Here is a 21,117-nt window from a genome sequence, read left to right as displayed (position 1 = left end):
TCAAGTATTTTTTAAAATAATATTATCTTGAGTATGAATTAATTTTTAACAACTAGTAAACAAGGAAACACATCCGCTGGAATGAACTATTATTAAAGTTTACACATCGTTTTAAAAGTCATTTTTTTTTTCTAGTGAATTCTTACCTTATCATCTGAAGGCTATTTGGCCTGGAATGAATTTTTTCCTTTCTCAGTCTTAACTTGGGCAGTAAGACACAATCAAATTTGGATTCTTTTTTTTCATCAGCAGCTCACAGGAATTACAAGAGGAGCCTGCACCAACAGTATCGGACACTGAATTTGGTAGTCATGAGTCATCAAAGACGAATCTCATTTCTTCTGTCTTCTCCAAAGAAGTCAAGTCCTAGCTCAGCGGAGTTAAGCACCAGTGTTACGCGGTGTGTCTCAACTATGTTCTCTGTTTGTTCATCGAAGAATGTGTTTTGCTTTGCTCCTTCCTCTCCCTGGTGATTTAACAACATGTTAAGTACATCCAGAACCTTTGGGTGGAGGGGGGCAGTTTGTCTCCCAAACTCTTACAATTGGTGGCGCCCTGTCAGACCCCGCCTCTGCCAGACCCCGACCCTGTTACCCCTCAACCCATCTACACTTTTTATCCTGTGTTTAATCATGTCCCCATCTGTGGATCCCTAGAAAAACATTCAGCTTCAGGGTCTCTAGAAAAGTCCTGGAGTCAAGAGCGGTTTTACTTGCAGGAACCCGGATGCTACAACTCCTGTTACTTTCACAGGTTGACCTTATTGGAGGGAAACGTCTTAGAATTTAGAATGATAAATCTCTCACCTCAGAGAGAACTGAAAGAGGGGCTGCCTGGTACACCACAATGACGCCTTGGCACAGCGGTGCCCTGACATTGAGTTGAAAAACATCTGCTGGAGGAAAGTTCTTTTGAATAAACTGTGATTGAGCCACCCCTTTTCTGGTTTGTCAAAAGGTTTCTCAATCCTGGTGTGCTATTAACATTTGGGGCAAGATAATTATCTGTTGCGGGGAGAGGGGGTTGTGTTTACAGTTTATGTGACTTCTACCCACTAGAAACTAGTAGCACCCCTCCAGTTTCTGCCCCCCTCCTCCAGTTTGGATGACCAAAAATGTCCCCTGCTGCTGCTGCTGCTAAGTCGAGTCAGTCGTGTCCGACTCCGTGTGACCTCATAGATGGCAGCCCACCAGGCTCCCCCGTCCCTGGGATTCCCAGGCACCATCAAATGTCACCTGGGAGGCAAAATGGCACCCAGCGGAGAAGTGTTGGTTGATTAGATATTTTGTGTGGACATGATGGTATTTGGGCAACAGTATGAAACTCTCCCCTATCTCTGTAAAGAATGGAACATTCCAACTTCATCTACTCTGCCCTTGGCTTCCCAGCTGGCTCAGCCCAAAATAAAACTTGTTTTCATTCCTGACTCTTCCTTTCATTAAGCTTTTCGCCAACACTTTCTTATTCTTCCTCAAATCTCTTCCCCCAGTTAATCTTCCTCAAGGATTGATTATTATTGGAATTCCCCAAAGAAAACCTGTAATGACTTGGAGCTTGGAAACCTTGAGCCCTTTCAGGTGAGAGAGCCCTAAGTGGCAGAATCCTCCTCAGGTCTTTTTTTTTTTTCTTTTTTGTGGCTGTACCATGCAGCATCTTAGTTTCCCAACCAGGGAGTCCGTGCCTCCTGCAGAGGAAGCTCATAACTTCAACCACTGGACCACCAGGGAAATCCCCGTTTATTTTTCTTAGAAATGAGTTGAGTTCAGCCAACCCTCAACTTAAGAAATTAACTCACTGGTCTGACAGTTATTATGTTTGGGGTCACCTGCCCTTTGGAATTTCTTAGAAGCATATCATGCAGCTGTGTGGAGCTTTGTAGGTAGGAAATGAGAAAGGGCAGAGTTCTGGAGATAACAGTTTGGCGGCCACTGTGAGTAGCGAGCCTACTGACGAAACCTGGGGAGCAAATCAAAGCCTGGAGCTGCTGCGTCAGCTTTTCCTGAATCAGCTCTAATGCCTGTCAACAGTGAGGGCCTCCCCTGAGGCTCTTCCAGAACAAAGGAGCCCTTTGGAGTCTCTGACACAGTGTCCATGGTGGTTTCTCTGTGGTCTGGAGGGAGGCATGATGCCTCTGTCATTTCATTGCAGTCATTGTATGGAGGACAAGACGGACTGGTAAGGAGGGCATTGGTAGTCTAACGACATTGAGACAGGGCTTCCCTGGTGGCTCAGTGGTGAAGAATCTGCCTGCCAAAGCCAGAGAAACAGGTTCGATCCCTGGTCTGGGAAGATCCCACGTGTGGAGGAGCAAGCGGGCCCATGTGCCACAACTACTGTGACTGTGATCTGGAGCCTGTGAACCACCACTACGGAGCCCACGCGTTACAACTACTGAAGCCTGTGAACCCTAGAGCCCATGCTCTGCAACAAGAGAAGCCACCACAATGAGAAGCCCGTGCACCCCAAGTAGAGAGTAGCCCCTGCTCACAGCCAAAGCAGCAATGAAGACCCAGCACAGCCATAAGTAAATAAAATTATATAAACAAATAAAGACATAGAGACAGGCTGAGACCTGGGGCCCTTTGTTGTAGTGCTTACAGTGCTTGCACCTGGACAAACGTCTCTCTGAGTAATAAAATACAAGGAAACTTTAAGGGAATAAAAATAGCTGCAGGCCTGTGTAGTTGGGGCAAATTCTGGACAACAAGATAAAAAGACACAGAAAGGGACTTCCCTGGTTATCCAGTGGTTAAGAATCCACCTTCCAATGCAGGGGATGCGGTTTCAATCCCTAGTCAGAGAACTGAGATTCCACATGCCACAGGGCAACTAAGTCCATGCGCTGAAAATACAGACCACATCTAGAGAGAAGCCCATTCATGACACGAAGACCCAAAGCAGCCAAAGATAAACAAATGAAAGCTACAGAAAGGCGAAAAATCCCAATTGCCAGTTCTGAGAAGCTGGAAGCAAACACAGGTTGTCAGGATCAAAAGCAGGGTACTGCGCATGTCCCCTGCACTTAACATCACCAAAGGGATGGGCAAACCACCTAAGCCACCCTGCCAGCCCAGCCCCTGGATGCACCCCTACCCTCAGTTTATATAAAGGACAAGCTCGCCCCTCCTTGGGAAACAAGGAAGGGAAAGTGTTGCTTGTTTTTGCTGTCCCAGTACTGCAGCAAGGGCCCCAATGTAGCCCTGCCTACATTTCTTGTCCAGCCTCTAGTCAATCTGTATTGACTGGGGAAGGCCAAGAACCCTGGTTGGTAACATAATTTATGTGGGCTATTAGTTAAGCCTATTCATACCTGTCCAAAGGCTTCCTTGAGTTCTTTACTAGGGAGATCAAGTAGGAATCAGTGGCAGGTTTGCCAATGGGCTGGGGTTGAAGGAGGAGACTGGAGGGAAAGACAGAGGTGAAAAGATGGCATTCTTTTCAAGGTGGCGTGCCACAGCCAGAGTCCAAAAAGTTTCATCATGGAAAAGAAGGAATCAGATTTTCATTCTTTTCCGTCTGGAGAGAAGAATTGCAGCTCTTCAAGACTGGAATTCCCTGGATGTCTCTGGTGGTCCAGTGGCTAAGACTCCATGCTCCTCATACAAGGGGCTTGGGTTCAATCCCTCATCAGGAAACTAGATTCCACAGGCTGCAACTAAGATGAAGAGCCCTCATGCCACAACTAAGACCCAGCTCAGCCAAATAAACAAAATAAAAATTAAAAAAACCCAAAACAATTGGAATCCCCAACTCTGTAATGGCGCAGAATGAGAGAAATCCGGTTAGCCATCAAACACTGAAGTGCAGTTGAGCTGAGTGGAAGGCAATAACCATGGAATGTGAGTATCAAAAGAAGAAAGCCAGAAGACGGCAGAAAAGAAAGCACTGAACAGCTGCTGACTGGAAAACTACCCTCACGCTAAAAAATCCCCATAAAAACATCAAGTCGTTTCTTGTTGTAGTTACAGTTCTGCCCTGGAAAGATTTATGAAAGCAAAGGAAGACAGGACCACATAACTTAATTAGGAACAGGCTACCTTGAACACAGTTATTCAACAGCTGTGGCTTAATTTTCTCCACAGACCCTGGTCCTGGTTCAAATATATTGGCTCCACTAGTCACTTATGTCTTTCACTTCTGTGGCAACTGCTGCCTGTTGACCTCACTGCTCAGGTAAATGCTGGAGTCAGGCAAAGAGGAGCTTGTTCTCTACTAAGAAGCAGGAGACCTGAGGAGAGGTTACTCTTGTGACTTAAAAGAGCTGTTTCACCTCTCTAGACCTTCATTTCTATATCTATGAAGTGAAAAAAAATTTTTTTGAATAGAATTAATAGTGAACACCTTAAAAAAATAAGGGTCCATTCAGGAAAAAGAAAAATATTCTAAATTTTTTTTCTTTTTATTAAGAAGCCAGCAATCCAGAGGCAGCTTTTTTACCTTTCGCTCTACAATGAGGTCTTGGGCTTTGGGTTGCCCATCGTTGGACTATATGACTGCTGATTTCTCTTCCAGATGAATTCGGTTCTTGGTTCCCTAATGGAAGTGACTTATTGACTGCTTTGTCATATCATTTCTAGGCAGTTCTTTCCTAAATAACATCATCAGAAGGCTCTTTGGATAGAGTGTTTTTCATTCTCAAGAGGCTTTTGAAAAACTCCCGGATACAAATGATATTATGGTATTTTATTTACACATATGTGCCTTAAAGGCATCTGTCTTAGTTTGGCAATTACTGCAGAGTCAAATCAATAAACCTTAATAATTCAACAGCTAAAGTAACGATTTTCAGAAAACAAGTCAGCAAAGTTTGACAGTTTACAAACAACTAGTCGGTTGATTAGGACTGGAGCTTCAAATATCCATGTGTCTTTGAATGAAATACTCTTGGAACAATAAATCATTACCAACAAAAGTGGGAGGTGCCCACTGATATTTCATCATGTAAATCTGATCACCTGATCAATATTGCTTTGAAACCCTCCCAAAGCAAATAGACAATTCTGATGTAGGGTGTGGTCCTAAGAAATCAAAAGAGATGGCAAAACCAAGAGCACTGTGAAACTTTTCCTTTCTAGACCTTTAGGAAAACAGTCAGACACGACTGAGCGACTTCACTTTCACTTTTCACTTTCATGCATTGGAGAAGGAAATGGCAACCCACTCCAGTGTTCTTGCCTGGAGAATCTCAGGGACGGGGGAGCCTGGTGGGCTGCTGTCTCTGGGGTCGCACAGAGTCGGACACGACTGAAGCGACTTAGCAGCAGCAGCAGCAGTTCCTTAAAAGGTTAGATATAGAGTTGCCATTTGACCTGGAAGTTCCACTCCTAGGGATATACCCAAGAGAAATGAAATCATACACCTATACAAAAACCTGTACACAGATGTTCATAGGTTCATAGCAGTATTGTTCATAGTAGCCCCAAAGTAGAATCAATCCAAATATCCATCAACCAAGGAATGGATAAACAAAATTTATCCACACAATGAAATATTCTTTGCCTATAAGAAGAAATGAAGTACTGATACATGTTACAACATAGATGAACCTTGAAAACATCATGTTAAATGAAAGAAGCCAGACCCCAAAGGTCACCTGTTGTGTGATTCCATTCATATGAAATGTCTAGAACAGGCAGATTTGTGAGACAGAAAGTAGATTAGTGATGGCCGAGGGTGGAGCAGGTTGGGGTGAGATGGAGGTGACTTCTAATGGGTGTGGGGTTTCTTTTTTTTTTAATTACTTATTTTTGGCTGTGCTGAGTCTTCATTGCTACAGTGGGCTTTCTCTAGTTGCAGTGAGCATAGGCTACTAGGTGTGTGGACTTCTCATTGCGGTGGTTTCTCTTGTAGAGCATGGGTTCTAGAAGTTTGGACTCAGTAGTTGTGGCACAGAGGCTGACTTGCTCGGTGGAATGTGGAATCTTCCCAGACCAGGGATCAAACCTGTGTCCTCTGCATTGGCAGGTAGATTCTTATCCAGCGGACCACCAGGGAAGTCCTGGTGTGGGGTTTCTTTATGGAGTGACAGAAAATGTTCTAAAATCAATTTGTGGTGGTGGTTGTACAATTCTCTGACTATGCTAAAAACCCTGGAATAGTTCACTTTGTAATTACACAGTATGTGAACTACATCTCAATAAAGTTGCTATAAATTTTTCAAATCTATTATAAATTTTGTTAAAAAACAGAAACAAAAACTTCAAGCCCTTGGTCTCTCCATGGTGAAGCAGCATTGGCTCAGGCGGCAGAATTTGCATTTTCTTAATGGGTCTGCTTTCTTAGGCCAAGAAGACAATTGTATGGTGTGTGTGTGTGTTTGTATCATCCTTAAACCCATTTCCTCAAAATGAAAAGACTGCTAGACCAATCTATCAAATTGTGTTATAACATAACGTGGACCTTGGTCAAACTTGTGGATTATTTTCAAATATTTTTTGATATTGATTTAACATAATTCTATTATAATTAATAATAATTCTAACATAAATCTAGCATACTATAGATCTAACCTAATTCTACAGTAATAAGAGAATAGACTATGATTTCAATACCTTTAGACCATAAAATCTTTGCATCTTATTTTATGTCCCTGGATATGGCCCAATGTCTCCTAATTTACAGTCTATGGAAACTTGAATAGAATTTGTATCCTACTGTTGTGTGAAAATTGTATAAATCTTAATTACAGTGAATTGGCTCATGGTGCTTTTCAAGCCTATTATATCCTTCTACTTTTCTGCATATTTATTCTATTAATTTTTGAGAGTTTTCTATTGAAACTCCAACTAAAAATCTTGATTTATATACCTAAAAAATAATTGTAATATTAGCAGAATTATATGTAACTTTGTTCTGTTTTCCAAGTCTCCTGTAAATGTGTTATCATAATTTCATGATTTAAAAAAAGAAAGAAAGAAAAAGAATAAAATGGTTATTGGCCATTTAAACTTACTGCCATCCTGAGGATTCACAAGTCATGTCTAAAGTAAACATATATCTGTAACATAAGGAGCAGATCTGTGATCAAAATGTGCTAATACATTGGTTATTTTACAAATTGATCATGGGCTGACACTCTTCTCAGCTTTACCTATCACGAGTTCTTAGCCTTTGTGTTAGCTGCTCAGTCATGTCCAACTCTTTGAGACCACGTGGATTGTAGCCCACCAGGCTCCTCTGTCCATGGGACTCTCCAGGCAAGAATACTGGAGCGGGTTGCCATGCCCTCCTCCAGGGGATCTTCCCCACCCAGGAATTGAACCCAAGTCTCCTGCACTGCATGCAGACTCTTTACCATCTGAGCCACCAGGGAGGCCCTCTTAGCCTTTAGGGCTGCCCATTTCTAGCCTTTGCCTGTCCCAGTGAAAGATAGCAGTCCTGCATTGGTGGAATCTCTGATCTAAAAATCTTCCACAGCATTTCTTTACTTTCTACCCTTTTATATAGATCTATACCAAAACTTATTTGTGGTAATTCTCTCTTCTTGTGTTATCTTGATTGTAGATAGTAAGTTAGTTTCTGACCCAGAGGCTCAGCATGATGTTTAGGCCCTTGCTTTTGTTTTTTTGTGACACCACATGACTTGTGGGATTTCAGTTGCCTGACCAGGGATTGAACCCGAGCCCTCAGCAGTGAGAGGGAGGAGTCCTAACCACTGGATTGCCAGGGACTTGCCTTAAGCTCTTTCTTAGAAGAAAGAAAAGAAAGAGCTAAGGTTATTTTAGACACTGTTGTTAACTAATATTTTTATGCCTGTTTCAATAGTGAGTTTATGGAATGAACTTTGAAAAATGGTCTCTTCATACTTAGAAACCAGTACTAGCTCACTGGGAGGATCACTCTAAGTTTTATAATGTCCTTTGGCCACAAGAAATCAAAATCTCTGTGGTCTGTGTTATGAGTTGTGTCTGGTATCTGAAGGATGATTTAACGCAGCCACTAGTCTTACTGGCATCCATGGAGTAGAGGAGAGAGGATGAACTCTGGAGTCAGACTGCCTGCTTCTTAAACTGGCTCCTCCATTCTGGACCAGCTCCCTAACGCCCCTGTGCTTTTTCATGTGTAATGTGAGGATAAATTCTAACACCCACGTTACAGAGATATTGGGAGAATTAAGAGTGTTCACTGTATAAATAAAATGTATAATGTATAAGTAAAAACAGAGCCTGGCATATATTAAGCACAAATTTCATCTTTTATTATGTGTCTTTATCAACCTGACCAACTACTGGGGGCATGGGCATTGTTTACTTTCTGCCAGAGCTCTATTGCAAAGAATCTGGCTTTGGTCCTCGAGGGCAAATAAACCATACAGGATGAGGGGCATGCCCAAGCAGTGGGGTTCAATTCAAACTGAACAAGACCATTTCTCTTCTCCCCTGATGAGACCATTAGCATCTCAGAGGGGCCTGGTGCTAGCCGCCCCGCAACAACCCCAAAGAAATACAATTCCGTAGGACTCAACTTTCGGAGAAGGCAATGGCACCCCAGTCCAGTACTCTTGCCTGGAAAATCCCATGGATGGAGGAGCCTGGTGGGCTACAGTCCATGGGGTCGCTGAGGGTTGGACACGACTGAGCGACTTCACTTTCACTTTTCACTTTCATGCATTGGAGAAGGAAATGGCAACCCACTCCAGTATTCTTGCCTGGAGAATCCCAGGGACGGGGGAGCCTGGTGGGCTGCCGTCTCTGGGGTCGCAGAGTCGGACACGACTGAAGCGACGCAGCAGCAGCAGCAGCAGCAGGACTCAACTTTCCCTAAAGATTCACATCCCAAAGTTCTTTTTCTTTCTGTAATTTTCTGCTGCTGTGCTCAGGCTTTCTCTAGCTGAGTGAGTGGGGACTACTTTCTAATTGCAGTGCTCAGGCTCAACAGTTGCAGCTCACAGGCTCTAGAGTGTGGGCTCAGTAATTGTGATACATCGGCTTGTTTGCCTCAAGGCATGTGGGATCTTCCCAAACCAGGGATGGAACCCATGTCTCCTGCATTGGTGGGCGAACTCTTAACCATTGGACCACCAGGGAAGTCCCTAGCATTCTGAAGTGAATGATCAGTTCTCACTCTCAGTAGATCCAGAGTTATGCTGGTGAGTCAAGGCTTTTGGAGGTTGGGACCCTGCACCCAGGAGGAAATAAATCCTGGAGCGACACTTTCAGTATCTCTGAGTATCCTTTGCTGCTATAACTTGATCTGTTCAGACTTCCTTTAACTGTAACCAAAAGCCTTGCTGACACCAGGCTATTGGATTCCATAGTCTGTTCAGACTTTTTTTTTAATCCTTTGGGCAACACTGCACAGTGTGTGGGATCTCAGCTCCCAGACCAAGGATGGAACCTGTGCCAGAGTTCTAACCACTGAGCCACCAGAGAACTCCCAAGTCAGCTCAGCCTTATTCTGCTACTACGACTTAGATTCCCTGATTGCTTAGTTTGGGAGTGATCCTGCCTGTCTGCTCTCAAGTTGCAGTTTGAGCCCATAAAGCAACTCATGCTGCGCTGTGGTCTGGTAACTAATGTTCCATCTTGGCCAATGATATTGTGCCCATGTTGATATGCTCAACTCTGCCTATGTCCTTGTTGACACTTTACAAGTCTCTGCAGCCCTGTTGGGACTTCTTGCCCAACCCAAGACAAAACAGCTTCCTTTTCCAAAAAGAAAATGTAAGTACACAGAAACCAAATTATTTGTTTAGGGAAATAGAGAAAGAGCTAGAAATTTAGCTGAGCCAGAATTAGAAGCTTCAGATCACATTACCTCTAAAATATAGTAATCAACAAGACTTCATTCTTAAGTAAAATGTTGTTTTAATAAAATACTGCATGTATATATTTTTCTTTGCAAAGATGTTATGACCAGGATGGTTGGTGTGAATGATAATATATGGTGATCTATATAATTAGTAGAAAAAATAAGTACTCTCAAATAAATAGGCTTCAATATTTTTTTTAAAGAACATAGTCTGCAAATCAGTTGAGAGTAGAGAACAGGCAAGGAGGAGGAGTTGGCTTTTCCTCTAAGAATGTGCTCTTGATTGGTTTTGGATTCGGAAAGGAGTCATATTTACCCTCCAGAAATCAAAAGTAACATTGGAGTGACCTTCTGGAGAGAGGAATCCTGGCCCTCTCCTTTGCATTTTGCCTAAGATTTAAGAACTTAACTGAAACATACAAAAGCACCACTACAGAGTTGCCTTCAGGCATCTGAGGATCCAGCAGGGTGGGTGTAAAATCAGTGGGAAATTCTGGGGAAAGCAGAGCTGGGCTAGTAAGGAGAAAGATTAAATGTTATGGAGGATAAGCTGACTTTGTACAAAGTTTCTGACCTAGTACAATATCCAGGTCACCACAGCCATTCAGAAATCTCAGTAAATACAATGACCATGGATATATAATAGAAAAATACAAGCAGAATTACTCCACTAACCACTGATTAATTACACTTGAAGTTGTCCCCCATTGCTGAGAGTCCTTTACCTTAAGATTTGAATATAATCAAAGTTATTAAGATATTGTTTGACATACAATTTTCAGGGAATGCAAGATATTTAAAAATCCTCCTTAATCAATCCTTTCCCACCAAATCCACAGCTCCTTTCTCCTTTTCTGGGTAATGATGAGCATGAGTAGTAAATGCAGTTGTTAGCTAGAAGATTTAAGAAAGAACTGACTTTTTAGTGGTGTCTTACTCTTAGCATAAACATATTCCATATCTGCAAGGTAACTTTTATAAATTAAACATGTTGTCATTAAAAAAAAAAAGGGACATTCGCTTGTGATTCCCAGCCTGGCATTATGAGCAGATCCTACCCTCATAGTTCAGTTGGTCAAGAATCTGCCTGCAAGGCAGGAGACCGGGGTTCGATTCCCGGGTGGGGAAGATCCCCTGGAGAAGGAAATGGCAACCCACTCCAGTATTCTTGCCTGGAGAATCCCATGGACAGAGGAGCCTGGTGGGATACAGTCTATGAGGTCGCAAGAGCTGGACATGACTTAGAGACCAAACTACTATTACTACCAAGAAGTCTTGCCTTTGTACTGGACAGAAAATAAAGCACACCTTTGCAGGAACAATCCAGAATGACCCACCTTCCAATAAGGCTTTCTCAAATAAAAGCTTCCTCTAGTTTTTCAATAAAACATCACCCAATACAATTAGAATTGCAAAGGGGGAAGGGGGGCCACCAGAGCTGACTCTAGTAACTTTGGTCTCACGATGGGCTGGCAGAATGCCCTAACCATCCTCAATCCTTGGCAGAGTCATTGGCTTTCAATTCTGAAGACTCCACATCCCTTTACAAAGTCTTCTTGTTGGGCTGGCGCAGCACCCGGGTGAGGCAGTAGGGGATGAGGCTGACAGATGCCAGGGGCACCGCTGCACTCTTGCAGAAGGACAGGACATAGAAGATCAGCTCAATTTGGGAGGGGGGTTTCAAAGAGTCAAAGAGGTGCAGGAGGATGAGGGAGGCCACGATGCAGCTGAGGCGAAACGGGAACGACTTGCTGAGCTTGCCCTTGCAGCTCTCCTGGTACATGCTGGAGTTGAGAGCCAGACCCAAGCCAAAGAGGGTCCCCAGATTCTTGAGGAGGCTAGCAAAGGGCGTCGTGTCAATGTGGACCCACTCTGGCCGCTCACACCTTCGCTTGGCTTTCTCTAGAGTCCACAGCAGGTCGACCCCCAGCCACTTTAACAGCAGGTAAAATCCAATGGCGAAACTGAACAGGAAGCAGGTGATGAGAAAGTACTTCTTGAGACTGGCATTGTAGATGCTCTGGATGTGGCGGAAAGTCTCAGCAACCGCAATGCCTGAGTGGAAGAAGGAATGACCATGAGAACTGGGGAAGATGCTGGCCCGTCAGCTGGAGGTGAGTTTGGAGCAATGGGTGACCTGCCATCTGTTCCACCATTGTGGAGTTAAATCAGAGGTCAGATCAGAGGGTCTTTTGGTTTTTTCCCATGTGTGATACCAGCCTGTCCTCAGCCATAGATTCTTTGAGATGGAAGAGATATGCCAGTTACTTCCTCCCACCACATGCAAACTTCCTGTGTTGAGAGGAGGGTCGGGGGTGGTCCTCCTGTCTCTGTTTGAATACCCTCAAGGGTGGAGAGCTCACTCCCACTCAGACAGCCCATTTCATCTTTGCATGAATTTGATCATTTAGAAGGTACCTTGTGCTGTGCTAAAACCTATCTCTCACAACTGAGCAATTGGACTGAACTGAACTGATAGATCTCAATTCTTTTCGCAGGAGTTTGTAAGTAACTCTAGAGCCTCTGTTAACACATTTAAACACATTTGAAGATCCCCTGGAGAAGAGAATGTCTACCCATTCCAGTATTCTTGCCTGGAGAATTCCATGGACAGAGGAGCCTGGTGGGCTACAGTCCACAGGGTTGCAAAGAGTCAACACAGCTGAGTGACTATCACTTTCACTTTTTTTTTTCATTCTCAGGGGTGAGGGATAAATTAGGAGGTTGAGATTAACATATACACCCTACTATATATAAAATAGATATAGGACCTACTATATAGCACAGAAACTAAGATCATGGCATCTGGTCCCATCACTTCATGGGAAATAGATGGGGAAACAGTGGAAACAGTGTCAGACTTTATTTTGGGGGGCTCCAAAATCACTTCAGATGGTGACTGCAGCCATGAAATTAAAAGACACTTATTCCTTGGAAGGAAAGTTATGACCAACTTAGATAGCATATTAAAAAGTAGAGACATTACTTTGCCAACAAAGGTCCGTCTAGTCAAGACTATGGTTTTTCCAGTGGTCATGTATGGATGTGAGAGTTGGACTGTGAAGAAAGCTGAGCACCAAAGAATTGATGCTTTTGAACTGTGGTGTTGGAGAAGACTCTTGAGAGTCCCCTGGACTGCAAGGAGATCCAGCCAGTCCATCCTAAAGGAGACCAGTCTGGATGTTCATTGGAAGGACTGATGCTAAAGCTGAAACTCCAATACTTTGGCCACCTGATGCGAAGAGTTGATTCATTGGAAAAGACCCTGATGCTGGGAGGGATTTGGGGCAGGAGGAGAAGGGGATGACAGAGGATGAGATGGCTGGATGGCATCACCGACTCAATGGACATGAGTTTGAGTGAACTCCAGGAGTTGGTGATGGACAGGGAGGCCTGGCGTGCTGCGATTCATGGGGTCGCAAAGAGTCAGACATGACTGAGCGACTGAATTGAACTGAACTGAACTGATATAGCACAGGGAACTCTGCTCAGTACTTTATAATAACCTACAAGGGAAAAGAATCTGAAAAGGAATATATATATATTGAATCACTCTGCTGTACACCTGAAACTAACATGATATTGTACATCAACTGTACTTCAATTAAAAAATAATAAACGGGGTGGAAAAGACTAGACAAAACAGATTGGGAACTCAAAAAATAAAGGTAGTTATTCTTCTTTCTGACTTAAACTTTCCCAGATCTTTCATGTAACATGAGCTTCCAGGCTCTTCCTCAAACATGGAACCCAGTGCTATAATGCTGTGTTAATTTCATAGTTGCCAGGAAGTCATCATTTTTCTTGTTCTCAACATGCTTCTGTGAATGCTGCTCTCCTCTGCTTTTTCAGGTCTCCAGGGGAAAAATTCTGCGTTTCCCCTAAGGTCTTATATTCCAGTGTTTCCCACAAAGTCAAGAAATTCTTTCTTACACTTAGCTTACCTAAGTCTTTTCTGCCCCTAATTAGCTGGATCTAAGAAAACAACATATTTGAAACACAGAACCTATGATAAAGACCAGCTGTGGGTATCTATTAGGTTTGCAAATGAATTTATTTAACTAAAGAGCTTTCCAAGAACATTGTGTTAATTTGTTAAATTTGATAGGTTTTCTTAACCCTAACCTAGGGCCCACTTCCAACTGAAGAGCTGTAAGAAATAAAGAATGTAAAAATATCTCAGAGATTTTAGGCAAAATCAACTGGGTGAGTTAATTTGCTGTCTTGTCATTTTTCTGAAGCACACTTAATTGTGTAGATCTGGGCATTCCCATAGAAATAAGTCATTTAAATTGCCCACCCTTGACTTCCAACCCGCTGAAATACTAACGGTATCGATTATACACAAAACATGGCTAGAATGCTGGCTTTTTGTCCTGATTAGGAAGGAATGGTATAGGTGGGGGTTGGAGGGAGGGAACCAGAGCAGCTGGTACCTGACAAGACTCCAGCAACAACTTGATGGGGAAAATGAGCAGCAAGGTAGATTCGTGACAGGCAGACATTCAGTTGCACGATCCAGAATCCCAACCACAACATGACATTCAAGCACCTGCAATGGAAGAGGCAGTCATAAGAAAATCCAGATATAGATCCTTCACCAAAGAGAATGGCCTCAGCAGGAACACTGGAGCCTGGCAAACTCAGGTTACATAAGTGGAATTTTTCGTAAATTGAAGACTGTACTCAAAATTTCAAAGATAGCCGTGGCAAGTGGTAAACCCCTGTGTGTGTGAATTTCAACCTCTCTATTTTATGTTTCATAATGAAAGATTTGCTCAGTAGCTGCATACTCAGAATTCCCCGTAAAAGTGGTGTTTTCTGCTTCTTTGTTTATTTTAACCTGGATGGGGCATCACAATGTTTGGTATAGAAATGGGCTTTTATTTACCGCCTGCTTCTTCCTCACTAGCTGATCTTGAGAAAGCCCTCTTCTGTTAGGCCTTGTTCCTGATCTCTAAAATTAGATGTTGCCCATGTGGGTCCCTTCTAGCCCTAACATTCTGTGACCCTAATGTTCATTCCCAGCAGAAATGCCACAACTTTTATTAGTACCACCCCAAGGCATGAGGTGGGCAGGGGGCATGGAGGAAGAGCAAGTGGTATGTCTGCTACAGAGAGAGACACCTCCTGCTATCCACCACCCACAACCCAGAGCTGAGTTCTTACCGAAATCTGTAGGTTGGCTTTTTCTTTCCACGAAAGATAGAGAGGGTAGATGTGACCATCACATAGTATACACCTGCTGTACCCATGGCGTGGCCAGAGGGACTCCCTGAAGAATAGGAAAGAGATGAATGAATGAATCAAAGCCAAAAAATCTTCATCTGGGAGATTGCTAGGGGCCATCATCTATCCATCATCCATCCACTCATCCTTTCTTCCATCTTTTCATCCATCTATCCAGCCAGACATCTATCCATCTTTACATCCAGCCAGCCAGCCATCTAACTTTTCATCCGCTGATTCAATTGTCCATCCACCCATCCAGCCATGCACCCATCTACCCATCCTGCCATCCATTCATTTACCTATTTAGTTATCTATGTAACACATATCTATTAAGCTCCTACTACATGACCAGCAATGTGCTAGGCTCTGGGAGAACAGTGTGTGGCACAGTCAAAGAAAGCCTCAGCTCTTGAGATTAGACAGTCTATACACAGTCTAGAGATTACACACAGAATCCCCCTGCTGGGTATAAAATTGAAAATCGATCTGCCCTCCATTACCTCTCTTCTACTCTCTTTGCTCACTCAGCTCTGACCATGCTGGCCTCCTTGCTCTCCTTTAAACACACTTCCTCCTCAGTGTCTGTGACATTGGTCTTTCTATCCAGACACCTCTTCCTCCAGGATTTATTGGCTAATTCTCTTGCCTCCTTCAAGTTTTTGCACAGATTTCTCCTTTTCAGTGAGTCCTGCCCTGACCGCTCTATTTAACACTGCATCCAATTGCTATTCCTGGTCTCCTTTTCCTGAAAGGTGGAGGGCCCTGTGCCACCAGTTCCTTTTCTGGACTGAAGAGTTTATTTTTCCTTTCTGTTGTTGAGAGTGTGGTTGCAGGTGGCTCTCAGTGCTCAGACTTCACTGGACATTGCCCTGGGCTGATGAGAGCAATCTTGATCAAAACTACCCTTTCCCTGGGGGCCCCTGCACCCAATCACTCATCTCTATTACTACCCTTTCCCTGGGGGGATCCTGCACCCAATCAGTCATCTCTATTAGGGTATAAGGTCTCGTCCCCTTGAGTCAATTCAGAGCTCCTATGGGGTTAGCTGAGACTGAATGGCAATTAGACTTCTGCCCAGGTGGCTTCCATCCCTTCCTTCCACAAGTACTGCTCTTGAATGTAGCACCTCCTGCGTGCTGATATCCATCTGAGTCTGCTTTCCAGGGAGCCCCACATAAAACCCTTGCCTTTCTTCCTCTTCCTCCTCCTTCTTCTAATATCCTAAATATTTTACTTGTGCATTATGAATTTTTATCACACACACATCTCATTTAAATATAAACTCCGCAAGGGTAGGAGCCTTTTTTTTCAGCTGCACCACACAGCTTGTGGGATCTTAGTTCCAGGGACTGAACCTGAGCCACCACAGGGAGGGCTTCCCAGACGGCTCAGTGGTAAAGAATCTGCCTGCCAGTGCAGGAGCCGACGGAGACTTGGGTTTGATTCCTGGGTTGGGAAGATCCCCTGGAGGAGGAAATGGCAACTCATCCCAGTGTTCTGGCCTGGAAAATTTCATGGACAGAGGAGCCTGGCGGGCTACAGTCCAAAGAGCTGGTCGCAAAGAGTTGGACATGACTGAGCAGCTGAGCAGCCACGCACAGTGAAAGCGCGGAGTGAGGTGCTGAGCTGTCGAACCCCCAGGGAATTCCCAAGGGTCGGGATCTTTGTTTTATTCACTGAGGCATTTCAAGTGCCTAGAACAATGTTTGGTACAGATACTAGATAAATAACATTTGAATGAGTGAATATACTCTAAAGTGAATCAAGGTTTTGTGAAAACAATAACTAAGGACAACGCGCTAGTCTGGGAGTCAGGGATAGGGCCCCTGAGTTTAGGAACTAACTAACACTGAGACCTGCAGGGGAGTGGAGGGGTTGAATATTCCTTTTTACTGAAAAATGAAACCTATCACTTGGCTGAACAAGGCCTGTCTGGGTGTAACTAGCAAAGTACAGACAGGGTGTGGGACTGAACGGTCAGCTGGGGAGGACACATCTCCCTGGCCAGGCTTCTGGGAAGGATGACCATGGGCTCAGGCCTCTATGGTGTTCCCTTCCTGGACAAAGGGCCACAGCACAGTTACTCTCATGAGCCCTTTGTCTGGGAGGGAGCCCTTGCCTCTCTGAACTAGCAATTTCTGTTCTGAAAACATTAGGCAGATTCCAAAGTGGCGGTCACAGGCTATTCTGGAAGGCCTTGCTGAAGTGAATTCAGATGGAGTTGTACCAAATCCAAGACCATGACCAGAGCTTGAAGGAGTGGCTCTGCGCACATCCCCTTCAAAGACAGCTTCATCCAGCACGAATGTTACCAGGTGTCCAAAATGAGCACAGCCCACCCAGCTTCTGTCTGGATGAGGGCTGGGCCTCTCACCTGGGCCGGTCTCACAGGTGACTGGGAACTGCTTAATCAGCGGCACCGAGGTGTTGCTGTAGTAGTCAGTGTCCAAAACCCACCAGTATGGGCGCTGTCCAAAGAGAATCCTGTGAAAAAGCAGAACGAGGGTCTGGAGTTACTGAAGGAATGCTTTGGCCCGATGCCACACCTTCAAGAAGAGAGAGTAGCTTGAGGAGAAAGATCCATAAGATCCAACCCAGAACACGAGCCCCTCCAAGAAGGGAAACTGGGCTGTTAGGGAAAAGCAGAGGAGGGAGACGTTTATGGAGCATCCTTTACAGAACTTGTGAATTTTGCCTTTGGAGGTAGTATTTATTCAAACATAAATAAATAAATCTCATATCCTCAAAACCATATTAACAGCAGCTACTGGTGGTTTAGTTGCTAAGTCGTGTCCCACTCTTGTGACCCCATGGACTGTAGCCCACCAGGTTCCTCTGTCCATGGGATTTCGCAGGCAAAAATAGTGGAGTGGGTTTCTGTTTCCTCCTTGAGGAGATCTTCCTGACCTAAGGATAGAACCTAGATCTCCTGAGGCTCCTGTATTGGCAGGCAGATTAACAGCAGCTATGTAACTTTTTTTTTTAAACCCTGAGAAGAATTTGCCCTAGAAGGATGCCTAGGGACTACAGTTTGTGACTTAGATTTGCATATCCTACAGCTCATTTCTTCAGGCCTCCATAGTCTTGGGTTTCTTCTGGACTTCAGAGACTGAGCCCCAGACCCAGGGACAAGCCTCCAGGAGATGTGGTCTCTATTTCCATCAGAATCACTTTCTGTAAGGACATATATAGCTACTATTTGCTTGTTTTGTATCCTCTGGCTTTGAAACAGAATATCTCAAATCAACCACTTCGGCTTTAAAAGCATGTTTTTTGTTGTGGAAACAGGTGTGATAGGTCAGTCAGGATGCTTCTTTTGCTCTGCAATGGAGGAATAGTGACTTCTCACTAAAACTGGCGACAGCCACTAACTCTGACCTCTACCAAGTTAGAGAAAATGGAAGCTATAGACAAAACTTGGTAGGTTTTTCAACAGAAATTTCAGAATCGCATCAGTATGGCTTGGGCTTCTGAGCCCAATAACAATGTTCAAGACTTTTCTTGTTTATGGCCAAAGAAAATTAAAGCTAGAAGAGATCTTAAGAATCACCTGACTGTGAACAAAGATAATTTTAGGGTTGGTAAAAGTCTCTGAGGGCAGCTGGTCCAAACTGTTCATTTTCTACATGAAGAAATAAAGACCAAAACAGTGATGTGTTGGAGTCAACTGGTACTGGCTAACAGTTGTAAAATATTCAGGGTTTTTGCAAGCCAGACCCATTGCTGGCTTGAAAGTGGTCATAACTAGACAATAGACACAGCAGAAACTGGCAAATACTAAAATTGGGGCTTCTTTACCTTTTGAAAGTCAGTTTATCAGCACTGGATATAACATAATTCTTAAGAGCCTTGCCTATGAAGTCAGCCTGCCTGAGCTTGAATCCTGCCTCTGACATTTACTACCTACGTTTTTGTAGTCACTTAACTCAGTGCCTTAGTCTCTTACTAGTAACACCCTATAAAAAAGTGCTTAGCATGTGGCCTGGCCCATACTACAGGATCAACAATCATTGATAACTATAGTAATTATTAAGATCCCAGAGATAATCTAGGTTTACAGATTATAAAACAGAAACTCAGAGAGTTGCTCTGAGTTGCCCAAGACATAAAGCTGGCTGAACACGAGAGGTGTCTGAATTGCTTTTCATGACCTCACACAACAGGTTTTGAAATTGCCTGTTTCCTTTTTTCATACCTCATCTTTCTTCCTTCACACATCTATCTTTGTGTCATCTATGCTGCTTCAAAGTAATAAAATGGAGTTTCAGACTTCTCTGGTAGTCCATTGGTTAAGAATTCACCTGCCAAATCAGGGGACATGAGTTTGATCCCTGCTCCGGGAAGATTCCACATGCTGCGAGCAACCAAACCCACGTGCCAGAATTCCTGAAGCCTGAGCTCTAGAGCCCGTGCACCACATTAAGGGAAGCCACCACAACAAGAAGCCCGTGCATCCCAACTAGAGAGTAGCCTGCTCTCTCCAACTCGAGAAACCCTGCACACAGCTACCAAGACCCAGAGCAGCCATAAAAACAAACAAAACACACAAAAACAAGCAAACAGAAAAATGGCGTTTCTTTGCTTATAGCCTATAATTCACTAGGTCTAGCTGGCCTTGCATCCATATGAAACAGCCTTTCCTGTATCTTCACTCACTAACAGGGTTTTCTCTGTCTTCTCTCTTTCTATAGAGGATCCAGAGAAAGGAGGGGAGTAAACTATAATTGCATGAATAGCATGAAAAAGCAACTTCTGATGGAGAGACATTTCCAAAGACAATGCCAGCCTCTTTCTTTGCTGATTTCCTCTTTGTCCGGCTCTTACTCACCACTTAAAGACGAGGTTGAGCCAATCTCCAATCACAGCTACCCAGAGGAGTTTGATGCCCACAGCTTCTCGAAGATGGAACCAAATGGGGAAGAGGACATAAAAGGCATTCCTGAGATCTGCAATCACAGACACCAAGATGAACCAATCCTGGGAGTTCTGGTAATTCACCTGGAGGTAATGTGTTGACTGGATCCCAAAGTCATGTAGAACGTTCATTCCCTTCTCCATCCTCACTCAGGAAGCCTTCGGCTGTGCCCTTGCAGTTATTTCAGACTGGGTGGTGATTGCTCTGCTATCAGCCTGTGCCTTGCCTCTCTGTTTTATACACCCTGTATCCAGTCTGCAGGCCAACCCAGCCCTGATCTTTGGACTCAAAAACCACTTTTGTCTAAAATCTATTGATCAAAGGTGCATCACCAGAAGGTTGATGCAAACATGTAAAGCGTGATTTACGTAAAATAGAAAAACCGGCACACAAAAACAGCCTGATCAGCCATGGGCTGGCACAGCCAATTATTAACTTTGGCATTGCTGCCTGACGGTACAAGGGGTTGCCCTCCTGGTTCTGAAACCTGGTCAGAGACACAGGACAGAGTCTAAATCAGCCATGGTACTTGCAAAGATGTCTGACTTCCTGCCTGCAATTGCACTTATTTGGGAACAAAGAAAAGTCTTGGTGCTCTAGCAATTCAACTTTTAAATAGTTAAATTTTAAAATATAATAAGTTCTATTGTCATGGGGACTGTCACATTGCTGGACATTTCTGAATTTCACTAGGATCTGGAAAATGCTTCTGATTTGGGAGATCAAACCCTCTTTCCAGTATTGGCTCTGTATCTCTTAGGTCCAGAAAATAATCATCTTTCAATGCACTGATTAGTTCATTTAACGTCCTTAAAGGAAGGACCTTTGGGGTTTTAACACATAAGTATAAGCAGTAGAGTGCATATGTCTGTGCTTGGTGGCTTAGTCAAAAACAGTATGACAAACTGCTGCTGCTGCCGTTTAGTCACTAAGTCGTGTCTGACTCTTTGTGACTCCATGGACTGTAGCCCATCAGGCTCCTCCTTCCATGGGATTTCCTAAGCAAGAATACTGGAGTGGGTTGCCATTTCCTTCTCCAGGGAATCTTCCCAACCCAGGGATTGAACCCGAATCTCCTGCATTGGCAGGCGGATTCTTTACTGCTCAGCTCCCTGGGAGGACCATGCGATGAATACATGGTTCTAAATAAAATAACAAGCAAACTGGGCACTGGGGACTCTGGAAAGGGCTTTGTACTTTGAGTTTTCTTTCATTTGTGC

The 21,117-nt window shown here is 43.8% G+C and overlaps 1 protein-coding gene across 3 annotated transcripts; it reads right to left on the bottom strand.

Annotated features, from left to right (window-relative positions):
* Window positions 1-8,207: 8,207 nt before the first annotated feature.
* G6PC1 (glucose-6-phosphatase catalytic subunit 1) lies at window positions 8,208-20,108 on the bottom strand. 3 transcript variants are annotated; one of them, XM_068976198.1, is made up of 6 exons: window positions 19,811-20,082; window positions 17,357-17,466; window positions 16,164-16,169; window positions 14,920-14,942; window positions 14,187-14,302; window positions 11,665-11,805 (listed from the first exon to the last, which is right to left on the bottom strand). In XM_068976198.1, the coding sequence occupies exons 1-6, from the start codon at window positions 20,038-20,040 to the stop codon at window positions 11,790-11,792; spliced, it is 501 nt and encodes a 166-aa protein (XP_068832299.1). In that variant the 5' UTR covers window positions 20,041-20,082; the 3' UTR covers window positions 11,665-11,789. The 3 variants fall into 3 exon arrangements, with proteins under 3 accessions (XP_068832298.1, XP_068832297.1, XP_068832299.1); XM_068976197.1 differs by lacking the exon at window positions 16,164-16,169 and having other exon boundaries at window positions 8,208-11,805; window positions 14,920-15,025; window positions 19,981-20,108; XM_068976196.1 differs by lacking the exon at window positions 16,164-16,169 and having other exon boundaries at window positions 8,208-11,805; window positions 14,920-15,025.
* Between the last annotated feature and the right edge of the window lie 1,009 nt (window positions 20,109-21,117).

Source organism: Capricornis sumatraensis, chromosome 8 (genome assembly GCF_032405125.1).
Source record: "Capricornis sumatraensis isolate serow.1 chromosome 8, serow.2, whole genome shotgun sequence".
Taxonomy (NCBI): Eukaryota; Metazoa; Chordata; class Mammalia; order Artiodactyla; family Bovidae; genus Capricornis; species Capricornis sumatraensis.
Note: the sequence above shows the minus strand (reverse complement) of the source record. Positions and strands in the feature narration are given on the sequence as shown.

Bases quoted from the DNA above. Each gene is read 5' to 3' on its own strand.
- G6PC1 (XM_068976196.1), bottom strand. From the start codon at position 20,040: ATGGAGAAGGGAATGAACGTTCTACATGACTTTGGGATCCAGTCAACA. The intron at 15,026-17,356 runs GTGAGAGGCCCA...CCTATTCTTCAG, and splicing joins CACCTGTGAGACCGGCCCAG to GGAGTCCCTCTGGCCACGCC. The intron at 11,806-14,186 runs GTACCAGCTGCT...TCTTCCACTCAG, and splicing joins TGTTGCTGGAGTCTTGTCAG to GCATTGCGGTTGCTGAGACT.